The sequence below is a fragment of the Spea bombifrons genome, chromosome 6 (assembly GCF_027358695.1).
Source record: "Spea bombifrons isolate aSpeBom1 chromosome 6, aSpeBom1.2.pri, whole genome shotgun sequence".
NCBI classification, from domain to species: domain Eukaryota; kingdom Metazoa; phylum Chordata; class Amphibia; order Anura; family Pelobatidae; genus Spea; species Spea bombifrons.
The window spans coordinates 10,667,446-10,681,559 of NC_071092.1; the positions used below are offsets into that span (position 1 = coordinate 10,667,446).

The following is a 14,114-nucleotide window of genomic DNA, read 5'->3' on the forward strand; positions in this document are numbered from 1 at the left end:
TGTGAATACTAGTACCGTACAACCTAAAGATGAGCTAATTAGTCAACGTTGTCTAGGACGACTTATCAGCTACTCCTTTATTTAAATGTAATAATATGGGAGGACGCAGGGCGGGCGATGGGAACCAAATTGTTACAATTATAGGGGTGAGTAGAGTATGATACCTTGGTCCCATTACATCTATGTATGTATAACCATATAGATCATGTCTGAGACAGGGTTCCAGCTGTGTGTGAATGAGTGGGGTCCATCCCTGGGAGGAAGGGACAGATCTCTGTGTAACTGGAAGAGATTAAGCAGAGATTGTGTAATTAGGACTTGAAAACATTTAGAGAGGAATCCTGGAAAATAAAGCAAAGGCGACTGAGGACACTGGCAGGGGGTAAAATGAAGGGAGGGTGCGAAAGCAAGCAGTTGAGATATATAATTAGGGTGGGTGAGATCGTCGGGTATTTAAAGATGCTGTGTGACAGAATCACACACAGAGGTTGGAGAAACACAGTACTGGGAAATTAAAGGGGGGGGTGAGAAAAACAGGATGAAGAGAACAACCAAAAGAAAGCTAAAGAGGGAGGGATAGGGGGTGGAGGGTAAGAAGGGGGAGAGTGTGGGTACCATGGACAATGGTAACATTATTAGCTGTTCATTGCTGCCTCTCTCCTCACATCTCCATAGAAACACTGAAAGGATGCTATTGACCTCTGCACAGAGGGGCAGGTGACCCTCACGTAGGGACCAGTGAATCTGTGGCCTGTCCTATGTGCTTAGCTGTGGCTCCACTGTGACCCCCGACAGTATGAGTATCCTTCGACTGAGGGGCCCATTAACCCCGCGTGGCAGGGTCAGCCTTAGCTTGTGACCACCGCTTTTTTGGGGGGATAATGGTGATGTCTGGCACAGAATTAGAGAGAGTTTTGTGATCTGTGTGTCAGACGAGTACTAGTTGTCATTGGCTGCTGGGTAGATACTGGTCATTAGCAGCACATATATACGTAATATAGAGTAATACATTATATAAGTAAAATACAAATATGCCAATATGGGCATGCGAAAAAACAATCCTGGCCTGAATGTTGTGCAAGAATACAAATCACCTGATGCTCTCTGAGAGTTCCAGGCAGAGACATGCAGATAAGGACACAAGATATCCCACTTTTTGGATTCCTTAACCACTACATGGGCTTCGTCATTGGGGATACCCTTTATTGGAACTAAGGGGCCTAGCCCAAACTCTGAAAAACAACCTCCACCAAACTTTACAGTAACACTATGCATTCCGGTAGGTAGTGTTGTCCTGGCATCCACCAAACCCAGATTCGTGTATCAGACTTCCAGATAATGAAGCGTGATTCATCACTCCAGAGAACCCGTCTCCACTCTTCCAGGGTCTTGTGAAGGTGTACTTTACATCACTGCAGCTGACGCTTGGCATTGCGCATAGTCATCTTTGGCTTGTGTGCAGCTGCTCAGCAATGGAAACCCATTTGATGACACTCCCGACAAATAGCACTTGTGCTGATGTTGCCTCCATACTAATGCTATGGGGAGCAGACGATTTTTTTTATGCGCCACGCGCTTCAGCAGCTGGGGGCCCTGCTCTGTGAGTGTGCAAGGTATATCACTTTCAATTGTACCACATACAGAGGCAGATCTAGCAGGGCAGAAATTTCACAAATTCACAAAAGTATCATTCTATGGCAGTGCCATGTTTAAAGTCACTGAGCCTTATCTATGTGTGAATTGTTGGGCACATTTGATGGGGCTTAAAGTGAGGTTGGAACTGCACCACAAAGAGGCTGCTGGATAGTGTTGTGTGCTAGAGAGGAAGGAGGTGCTGAACAATGTTGTGTGCAAGGTGAGGGATGGAAGAGGTGCTCCTGAACCATGCTTTATTGTCTTAATCTTTACTGCAGGAAAAGAGTCATTGACAGTATTATTGCAAAGTTGTTGTTTTCTTTCCTAATTGATCCAAATTTCTTTTACATTCAGGGGATCTTTCCAGTAAACATTATCCATTTGAAAAAGGCTACAGTCAGCAACAGAGGGTGAGTACCTGATGGACCTTAAATGTATGAATGCCCCAGAGCCCATAGATTACATGGATACCAGAGTCATGAAACAGGAGAAAGCATATTTGTCGTACAGGGGACAACTAAAGCATGATTAATTGGTACTGAGCTGGCATTGTAATCAAATTAGTAGTCAAGGAAGTAAACCCTGTGGGAAGTATTTTCATGAATTGTATTTATCCGCATAGCTCCCAGTTCGGTATAAATTATATAAGCATGTGACAAATGCTTCTGGTCAGCAGCTGGGAAATGTACTCCTGTATCTATTATGCAGAGAGGACCCTGGTCATTGAACTATGGCAGGGCCAGTAGTTCCTAACTCCAGCTCATATGGTCTTCCTACACATGGTGTGTTGGGATGTGATCTCTTCCAAATTGGCCAGAGAGTTGGAGTTAAATGTAGCCCTATCTGTCCTTCATGTGTCCTGTAAAGTCATTCCATATGAATAACTTAAAGGAGGCCTTTTCTGCAAGTCGGGTGGATATGTTTGGTAATCTGTGTGTAGTATCGTAAAAATCGACAGTATTGGAGATTTGTTTTCGGGCCTAAGCTAGTGTTTTGAAAATATAATTTCGCTATACTAGTGTTTCCAAGCAGTTTTGGAGAGCTAATACATCACTGATCTCCAAGCAGGTCCAAGACCTGCAGGAGTTAATGCTCCTGTCTAAAGTTAGTGTCCACTTCCTAGCTATGACGATGACATGCAGCATTATGGGAAATGTACCTGTCAGCCACCAAGTGGACTGTCCCCACTAAGTGGTGTTTGCCTACTTCTGTTCCTTGACCCCAACCTCTACCTGTAATCACACTCAAGAACTAACACATACACTGTGCAGTAAGAGACCATATCAGTTCAAACATCACATCTCACCGTAATAATAATTCTTCCACTTTTCAACTTATTAATGGTCGTTTATTACACTTTACTTGCAAGCTTAGTGGGACTTTAATAAAGTTACAAGAACCTAGTATACATTTGTTATATATGATATGATTCAGATAGCCATTGCCGTGAAGGCTTCTGCAAATCAGTAGCCATAGCAACGCATATGAGAAGAGTCTATGACAAATGAAATGCATATTATATTCCAAAATGTGTGAAAATTAGTGCCAAATATAAATATAGCAACACTACAAAATATTTTACTTAAGGGACTCAAACATTGTCATATTCACTTCAGCATGATTTTTGTGTTTTAAGTATTAGTTTTGACAAGGTAAGAGATATAGTCACATTCGTACAACAGAAGATGGAGTCCTTAGTTGTAGGCGATGCCTTTCTTTTGGTCCACATAGAAACAGTGTGGCATTGCATAAGCAGTGGTATATTTTGGGGGGGGGGGTAGCCAAAGGACTTACGTTCATGGCCATGCATGAGTAAGCAGCTATCCTGGATCTAAGAAGAGACTAAGGACTCATTATGGTTAGAGTTTTTATGTAAGGAAAAACAAAACTACTAGTTTGGTCGAATGGTTCTTATCTGCTGTAAAATTAAATGTTTCTACGTGTAACCAGGCCAGTAACAATGGAGATCTCTAATGTCTTCAACGTTCCTCAACAAAGCAAATCCTCCTGTAGGTGCCACTGCCCTAGGTCTAGCCAGAATATGCCACTGTGCATACGCTTTCATAAAAAGTTCATTTAATATTTATTATTAATAGTAAAAATTGATGAATCTGATTACAAATTAGTCTTTAACAGGGTGGGAGACTTTATTAGCTTCTCATTTACAATGTAATCCGGAATGACCTTGTCTAAGGAGGTAAGATAATAACATTAACGACATAAGCAGCCTTCTCTTTTAAGTGTTGATGCCTGATGGGACAATATTTCAATACAAAGTAAAGTACCAGCTGGTGGCTGGTCTGTCACAGAAAGAAAGTATGGTTTCATGCCGTTGTATAATAAAAAATGGCTACATATTGGTCACCAAAATAACAGAATATATTAAAAAGGACTCTTGCAAAAGTAAGCAAATGCATATAAATAATTTTAGACATTACCACGGATACAATGAATTTAATACACTACAGTATTTTTAGAATCTTATTTTCTGTTTTTAAACAACTCTCATTGTTACATAATATATTGTAATCTAATACAAAAACCTTTGCCTTTTGGTAAACAATAGAATGCCAGTGTCTCAATCACCTAATAGGGACCCTCTGGTCTATAAGGATTCAGCATAGTGTGACATTTGATGTCACATAAAATATCACATGATTCTCTGCCATGGAAACCTCCATCTCTGTAGATAAAGTGGGCTTATTGAAACAAAATGAAATAAAACCCATGTTTCTTCAATGTCTCTACACTACCACATACAGCACTGCATTTAACGCCCAAAGGATGATTTGGAGAAAAAGGACTTTAAGTCCAGTGATACTTTAAAAAGTTCATGATGCTCCAAGATAACTTCTAGAAAAGGCTCCATAGATATCAAATACATTGAAGAGATTTGCTTTAATTTAGAGACTTCTTTAAAATATATTATTTTATGGGTGTGTTAAAGACAATCAGTACTATATATATATATATATATATATATATATATATATATATATATATATATTGCGCCTTTTGAAAGCATGGTAATGCTGTTGTTAATGAGTTAAGTGTTATTGATCCATCAGTCATAATTGCTGTGCTTTTGACTGTCCATCTTGGAATCATCTCACTTAGATGCTGTCTATTCATGCCTCTTACTCAATTACCTGTATTTTTTTGGAACACTTTGAGATTAATGGGCCAAACCATTCCCAGCAACACCAGGCTAATAACTGCAGTTTAGAGCATATGGGCATTTACTTTCAATGACTTTGTAACCATAAAAATGGAAAGAGATAACTTAGAAAGGAGCTGTTATCAATTAGATCATCAGACGGCAGCACCCAGTGGTATACTTATAAGGTGGGTTTCTTCTAATACATATATATATATATATATATATATATACATATATATATTATTATTATTATTGCATAGGGTTATTTAGTGGATCTTTTTAGACATTGGCACAGTTACAAATAATTGGTATCATATATACCCATATTTACTAATGAATTAAAAAATAACATCTCTTAAAATAAGAGATGGGATGTCTCTAAACCTTTTCAGAAATTAGGATGTTAACGTCACCTATTTCTACTAGAATGCTACCCATTTAAGAATACATTGTGTTGGCTGTGCGCCCAGGAACTAACTTAAACATCATATAAGCGCCTTCAGGGCCTACCTAGGTAGATTGCATAAAATAACACCATAAAACAATATAATTGTGTTTAAATAGAACATTGTGCGTATGGCTTTCTATATTTTCATTATGGTGTTTGGTGGAATTGTCAAGAGAATATTGAGCAGGTGACTCACATTCTCTGAATTCTTTAATTTTGGAATTTCTTAGAAGACCCACATAATAAGCATCACTTGGTCAGGAAGATGTGCAGAAAACATTTGAGAAAATATTACCATCTCCTCCTGTTGGTTTCCAAGCTGTTAATGTAGAAATGTTAAAGGACATGGTGTTATTCTATCAGTAGGCAAGCAATATCGAAAAAAATGTGATTAAAAAGTGGGCAGGTGCCTTATTTCTGAGTCTGGGAAAGGGATCTGAAGATCTCTCTATTGGACGAACAATGGAGTAAGATTCTGGCCTCTCGGGGGTACTTCACTAAAAGGGCAGAGCCATAGGGGCAACCTCTCCTTCGTTTCTCCAATTGGGGGGAGAGGGTGTGCCCAGAGGCTCTGCCTGTAACGGTCTGGTGAAATAGTACCCCGGAGGTCAAGCCGGGTCAAACCAGGAGATCAAGATGAAGCCGAATCAGAACCAGAACCGTGGTCAACAATGTCAGAAATCCAAAACCAAGAGCAGAATCAGCAAACAAGAGCAAGGTCATCAAGCCGGGTCTAAAATTAGGGAAACAGCAGAAATCAGAATATGAGCAAAACGGATGAGTTACACCAACCAAGGGTAACACAGAAGTGAAAGTCTGGGCTTAAATAGGGAGAGAGCGAGGTACTTCCTGAAGGCAGAGTTCACCCGAGGTCACTGCTGGAACGCACAGCTAGAGGTTTGGCCACACGGTGGGTCTGTTTGTTTGCTGCGTCGTCGACCATGCGGTGAAGCTGGCAGACAGGAAGGGGACCCCAGACCCGGAATCACCCTGGAGGGTCTGGAGTCAGCCCGGGGAGCCGCCGGAGGAAGCCTCGGCTCCTGAGGAGCAGCCTGGGTGCGGGAAGACGAGGACCAGTGTCGGAGGTAAGTTCTTACACTGGCCTTTTGCAGAAATGCTCCAGGAGGCCTGGTTCACAGTAAAGCGGGGAAGAAAGAAGACACCACAGAGAAGTGGGTTGGTGGAAAATGTAGGGAGACATTAAGAGAAAGTGTGAGAGAATGAATGAGACGGTGAGCATGAGAGAGTGAGTGAGCTTGTGAGGGAGTATGAATGAGGGTGAGTGATGGATATGAGGTCTGAATAACGGACAACCTTGATTTTAAGACAAGGTCTATTTTCAGATGATTTTTTCAGGATATATATATATATTCTATTCACCCCATTCCGTTTAGATTGTTAGCTTGCAAGCAGTGCCCTCTCTAACTAATGTCTTGGTATGTTGAAGGGGACTTACCAAGATATTTTGGAGAATACGACGCTTCCAACTTTGTGGGAACAGTTTGTATGCATGAATAGCATGAATAGAATAGTTTGGTGTGGAAGAACTTGACCGGCCGCACAGAGCCCTGACCTCAACCCCACTTTGAGATGAACTGGAATGGAGATCACGGGCCAGGCCTTCTCGTCCAAGATCAGCGTCCAACCTTCCCACTCAAAAATCTTGTAAATACCTTTCCGAAAGAGTTGAGGCTGTAATAGCTGTCATCAAAGTCCTTGTTGGTTTATTGGGCAGGTATCCCAATACTTTTGTCCATATAGTGTATATATCAGTACAACATAAAAATTACTACTGTCTTTAGTTATGTTTTTACATCCCAGTAGTTTCATATTTGTAATAAATCATACTAGGGCTATTAGAGGCAGACATTTACCCAATCTGCTCTTTCTTATATGTCGTAATTCTTTCTGATTTCTGTAAAAGTTTTAGAGCTAGAAATGAAGAAAGGACATGGACTCCAACCGCGTGCACGTTTGAAAATACTCTGCTCTCAGTTACAGAAAGCAGGCAATGTGTGTAACCAAATAGTTTAGTAATAGTAATGTTTAAAAAATATTGAACCTTTTCACATATGTTAATATAAATCATTTCTGTACTCTGGCGGCTGATGCAAAGGTCCGCTTTAATTAAAGCTTGTCGTATATCTGTCAGAGTGAAGTACAAGGGATGTGCATTCATAACAGGATTGTAGAAATACTGGCTTATTCCTTTATAAACTGTAGGCTTGAAAAGATTATCTCGCTCGCTCTGCTGTAGCTAAACACGATTTGGGGGTACGGAATTTGGACGGTCCAGAAATCTGTTGGTTGTGAGGACCGTGATATTACATACACATCATCTCTGCCCCCTGGTGGTTGCCCTAGAAATTACATTAACTTTAGAATGATGGAGTTTTTAGGTAGAGTTGATTCCTTGTGTTGGTCTAATATTAAAAATGATATAGTCACATAAGCTTGCAAGTCAAACTTTAGACGGAAGAGACCTCTGACAGCATAAGCTATGTAATGGTCATGTCTGCTGGCGCCTGGCTACTAAATAACCAAAAACAAATACATAGAACGTAACCCTTAAGCATGTTACTTTTTAGTACCGCTTATATTAGGATCATTTAAATGCCCACTGCTCTGGACAGATCCCACTGACGTCACCTTTTCCTTTTATTGAATCATTTCCTGGCATTCCGCATTAGATTGATTTTTTTTATTATTGTTTATACATGTGAATAATTTATCAGATTTTTACGGAAATGTTCTTTGACTGGAAAAAATACGCTCTAGAAAGTATTGTTTAAAAACAAATAATAGATTCTTAAGTATAGTTACATATGAACTAGTTAAAAATAGGAACAAGATCAGGGCGTTTTAGAGCAGGGTAATGTCTGAGTTGTGATTCCGGATTAGCAGCACCAAGCTGGCTGTAAGAGATCACCAGAGGATCCCCAAAAAGTAACACAGACAGTCGCAGGAGAGTTGCAGCCATGAAATTGAGACTGATTGTATTCAAATATAATGGAAGGAGGGGGCAGCAAAGTCTAGACAGAGGACAGAGGGTCTGAAAAAGCATGAATGCAAGTCTTTAAGTACAGCAAATGAACATGTTATCTAATGGAGATGGATTAAAAAAGTAGAAACTAATCTAGCCTATAAATGATCTTGGACTGGAATCCCTTCGATCCTCAGATATTGCAAGTCAACAACAATCTTGGTCCCACAAGCTACCAATCTATTTGGCTTCTTTCAATGATCCTCAATAAACTAAAGTATTGTTTTGTTGCCTCTTCTGCATTCCATAATCTAAATGTTTTTTTTTATTTAAAATTAAAGTGCGTATAGTGAAGAATTCTTTCTAGGAAGCCACTTATGATTGGTGGCCCTAAATTTTTGGTCATTATCTTATGGTATATAAGATAATAATGAAAACAAATGTGTGCTTATATACAATCTAGATTGCAAACAGGTTTATTATCATTATGCACAGTAGGTTTTACATACATATGAAGTAATATTCCGAAGATACCAATATTACATTATTTATCACAAGAGGACCTGGGTTCTTTTGTTCTTCTTGGATTTGTAACCAGTACAGTTTTTTTTGCCTCATAGTTGTGGAAAATAATAAAGTTGAGAACATAAAAAAATGTATCTTGACATTATCCACCATGTCTGCCAATGTGGTTAAAATGAACAATTAGCACTATTTTTCTATGGAGGCTACAAACTGAAGCTTCCCCCAGTTGGTCAGTGAAGAATGGTCATGGCATATCGGTTATAAGAGTATAAGCAGCTAAAGTTCACTCAATTATAAAAAGGAGAGGGTTCTGCCGAAGCTCTCATCGAAAATAAATAGAAAGAAATGCTCGGTAGAAAAAAGAACCTACTTTACCAAAGAAGACTTACTAGTTATTGCGAAAGAATGATGCCAGAAGGATTCTGAATTCATTACCAAGTCAAGAGAAGCCATTCAGACTTGAAAATGTGGTTCGTCACTCTGTGGGAAAAAGAATAATTTGGTGGAAAAGTTGCATGAATTTGTCTCGTAGTGACAGGGTTGTGACAGTAGTCGACTTTGGAGATATCAACACTGGCCTCTTGAAGGTAAGATCAGCCCAGACGTTCATAGTTTTAATCTTTGCCTAAAAATGTCTTTCCTATGTTATTTGTAGTTTACATGTATTACATATATCTAGACGTCTTTACATTCAATATCACTCCTATTCAATTTGTTATTACAACCAACCTACAGCTAAAAGATTTATTGTATTGTAACTAACATTCCCTGCGTGGAGGTGATGCAATTATTTATGTAATGCTTTGTCTTAATTAATATGTTCTTGCACAATTTTAGGTAAATGTATGTATTTTTAAAGACATTAATTGGCTTTTTTAGCTATTCAAATTATTTCATGTAAATAACATTTGAAGTAAGATGTGTCATTATGTTTACGGGCAACTTATTGAATGCTTCAGTGATGGTGGGTGAGAAATTCAGCCACCTTCTCTGATCTCCTAAAATAAATTGGTTACGATGACCCATTTTCAATATATAAATCTTTTAATTTTTTTGTTACTATTCCTCTCTATTCATTTTTAGTCTCTTTTCTTTGGCAAGTGTACCTTCCCAGACAAAATACAACAAAATAATCCATGTTCTGTTAAGGACATGTTCTACATAACTACTCACAGTGGACCAAAGCAATGATCATATGGTCCAACACCAATCTAAACTCTTGTGAACAGAACAACAACCAAGCACATAGTGTTCAGTTTCTAGTACCCACACACAAAAGCATCCTGGAAATGAAAGTGCCATGCTCTTTAAACATCCCATTTGCCTCTAGCACTGCTTATATAGTAAAATGTTTTCAAAGGCAGTGCTTTAATTTGATCCATACCTTATTTTGCCGATGCCCAGTTCCTTCTGTATCCAGCTGACTATCCATGGTCTGTTTGATTTTTCTTTACGCCTCACCTTTTGATATTACTTTGTATCAGGTGGTTCTACACCAAGCGACACAAATCAGGAATCTCAGTCCATTGATACTCCATGCTTCAGTGTGACACATGTAAATACTCTGGAGTTGCAGAAACACTTTGTATGTAGTGGCCATCTTCATATTTCTGGCATATCCAGAATTCTTAATTAAAGAATGCATTACTGAAATTACAGATGCTGTCCCACTTATTCTACTGAATACAACACTTTCAGACTGACTAAACGTTACAGTCCTCATTCATTCTTTAACTTTTGAGGGTCCAAACCCTGACCGGAAATAATGCCATTAATAACATAACATTTATGCCATTCATAATGTCATAGGGGTTTTAACTCGCCCTTGTAATCACATGACAGAAGTGATGCATCAAAATGTTTTGTTGCCATAGAAGCAGAGAAATGGCTTAGCATTCCTGTGTTGTTTTGTAATTCGTATACTTTTTTCCATTTAACACAACAGAGAATTCAAGATTTCTTCTAGCCAGAACAGCACCGTCAAATGGTTCTGTTTCATACAGAATGATGTTCAAGGAGGAAATCTAACACAATTTTGGACAGCAGCAGGGAGTAACTAGTTACCATCGTTGTACCATGTGGTTATGAAACTAGTGACATCTCCTGCAATTCTTATTCAATCACATTTTTATCTATTTTCTCTTGTGGCCGCTACAACCCAAGGGCAATGTCAAACCCTTGGTAGAATATAGGTCTCTATGCTAAGCTTCTACCCCATCCTTTGCCTCTTTCAACCTCAAGAGACTCAAGGAATGAGTTTGCTTTTTGGTCGTCATCAAATATGCAGAATCGTAACTCTTAATTTGGAAGTAATGTGCTTGATTATTTTGCTAAGCTCATTATTTGTTATGCTTGTAAATTAGGGAACTCATTTTCACAGCTAAGTGACATTGATTATACTTTTATTTTTATGTTAACTAATCATATTACAATTTATAGTGTTGTATGTTATGTCATTTAGTATGTTTTCAAGAGAGGTGTTCCAATATGGTTCTCCTGTATTACTAAGTGACCCAATAATCACCTTTAAAGGTCTGGAATTCAGGTGCGTATACGGAGGATGGCATTGGTGACCTATTTTAAAAGGGCTTTGTAAGAAGGGTATAGAGAATGGACTGGAGAAATTTGGTGAAGCTTGGTCTAAACAGGCAGAACATAGAGGGGAGCGGATGGCGATACAGTCTAGCTCATCCCCATCTGTCTTCCACAACCTTACAAAAACACGGAGCATAATATACATGCTTTGTCTTTGAGGAATCCAGATATGGACCCCCTTGGTCATGTCGCCCATGAAATATCCGTTACATTTCGCTGATCAGACCTAAAGAGACCAAACCATATGTGGAACTTATACGCCATATCACTTCTCTGTATGACTCAAGAGGTGTCAGAGGGACTGCAGAGCAAGTAATACCCATACCTGGGAACTCTCAAGTTATGAACTCTTTCCAAGATGTACATCACCGAGCTTCATCCTGAATGACAAAATGAGTTATAAAGAGAGTGGTAGAGACCACATAGATTGTTATATGAGTAACTTTTCATGTAATAGTCAATACAAGGAGATCCATGAAGAATCAGAAACAGTTTAGTGGTGAGTTATATTTTTATGTTAATGGCATCATATACATAAACACTATATGAACAAACGTATTTGGACAACCCTCCTAATTATTGAGTTTAAGTGTTTCAGCCACACTCATTCCTACCAGGTGTATAAAATCAATCACATAGGCAGCCATGGGGGGCTGCCGAGTGCTTGAGCCCGTTGCACATTGAAATCACCAGTCCTCTGAAATATCCCTCACTATAGAGTTCCAAACTGCTTCTGGAGGCAACATCAGCACAAGCTCTTTGCATCGGTAGCATTATGAATCGAGTTTCCATGGCCAAGCAGCTACACACAAGCAGAAGCTTACTATGCACAATGCCAAACGTCGGCTGGAGTTGTCTAATGCACACGGCAACTGGGCTATGGAGCAGTGGAAACCTTTTCTCTGGAGTGATGAATCCCACGTCACTGTCTGGAAGTCTGATGGACAAATCTGGGTTTGGTGTAAATGCCAGAAGATTGCTACCTACCGGAATGCATAGTGCCTACTGTAGTAGTAGTTTGTGGGGCTGCTTTTCAGGGTGTGAGCTAGACCCCTTACTTCCAGTGAAGGGTAATGTTAATGCTACAGACATTTGAAAAAAGGATGTAATTCCAACTTTGTGGCACCAGATTAGGGAAGGCCCTTTTCTATTCCAGCATGTCTGTCCCCTGTGGACAACGCAAGGTCCATTAAGACATGGTTTGACGAGTTTGGTGTGGAGGAACACTGAGTGACCTTCACAGAGAACTTGCCTGGAAGTCTGGTCGACAAATCTATGCTTGGTGGATGCTAGAAGAACGCTACCTAACGGAATGCATAGTACCTTTAGGAGTGGATGTGAGAGGTCCTGAAAGCTTACACTCTAAATCTGCTCAGTTAGCCAATAAAGGTATCAACCTGACTCTACTTGTCTCATGTATATCTATCATTAAAACAGTATCAACCCTCACCTTTTCTATATATCCTTAGCGCAGCCATAATAACATTCAATTGTTCCAAGATTTTGTTCACTTATTGTTAAGAACCATTACAAATAATGTTGGGATTGTACAATGAAATTACTCATTAAATTGTGCATTATGCAGCGCCATCTTTGCCCTTCTTGTTGGAGAAACTTTCCAGTGTAATCATTAGTAAAGTGAAACTACAACTTCCCTGTTCCAATGTTCCCGAGTAGTGTCTGTGTGTGCATTCACTGCTGTATCTTGTGTATTCATTGCTGTGTGCATGTGAACTCATTGCCCTTTATGTTTAGGGGATGTTTACTCTCATCCGAGCGTTTGTGTGTGTGCGTGTGTGTACCCACCGCTGTACATGTACCCACACACTCATGAAATGGGTTTCCATGGCCAATCATTGGTACTTTCTGCGTGGATACTCATTATACATGTACAGAAACTAATTGGAAATGTGTGGGCAGCTAATTCATCCCTTCCTGAATTTGAGCACATATATAATAACTGTGCGTGTTTATGTACTCCTCTATATGTGCTAAAGCCTGTTTGCATGTTCATGAATATACCCGCTCCTGTATCTATTCACTTCTGCTTCGTTGAATTTGTATGTTTTCATTTATTTGTATTTGTTTTTTATGGCTCTAAAGTGCATTCATCTTATTTACTTGTCCCTATGTTTGTGTATTCAATGCTGCGTGTATGTCTTCCTGTTTTGTGTACTTGCGTGCATTTATGTGTGTTCTCCTTTGTATCCTTCTATATGTGTTCTTTGTATGTTATATGTTGATATTTTGTGTGTGTCCGTGTATCGTGTGCGATGCTGTGTGCGCTCCTGTGTTAATTTCTGTTCTGGTATGTGTCTTGGACTGTTCTGCATTGGTTTATAATGTGTGTGTGCTGCTATGTGTGTGTTTTTGTGCTGCTGTGTGTGCTGCTGTGTGTGTGCTCTGGGGATCTGTGCAGGGTACGTGGGAGGTTTACATTTTCGTTCCTTTTCGGATGCCTCATTACTGCACAGAGCAGAGAGGAGGCTGATAGCAGGAGAGGTAAGATTCATTTCAATGTCTGTCTGCTTGATTCCTGTCCCCTGGGTATGTTTACCTCCCCGCTGCTGCCCATCTGACCTCACCTGTCTCTAGCCCGTTGGTTTATCACATTTCCAGGTCCCTTTTCCAGGTCCCTTTGACCTCCCTGTTTTTTTTGCCCCAATATAACCCTTAATCCCCTGGGCAGTTTCCACGTTTCCCTCTGACTCTTGCTGTTGTGCTTTTCACTGAGCGTGACAGTAGCGGCAGGTTATTATCACACTCTG

General features: G+C 39.7%; 1 protein-coding gene across 1 annotated transcript in view; it reads left to right on the forward strand.

Moving 5' to 3' along the window:
- The window catches only part of DOCK3 (dedicator of cytokinesis 3), a 93,529-nt gene that overhangs the window by 31,088 nt on the left and 48,327 nt on the right, over positions 1-14,114 (forward strand). Inside the window, exon 4 of the mRNA XM_053469472.1 lies at positions 1,990-2,045. Within this exon, the coding sequence (XP_053325447.1) occupies positions 1,990-2,045 (56 nt within the window). The remainder of the gene's footprint in view (positions 1-1,989; positions 2,046-14,114) is intronic.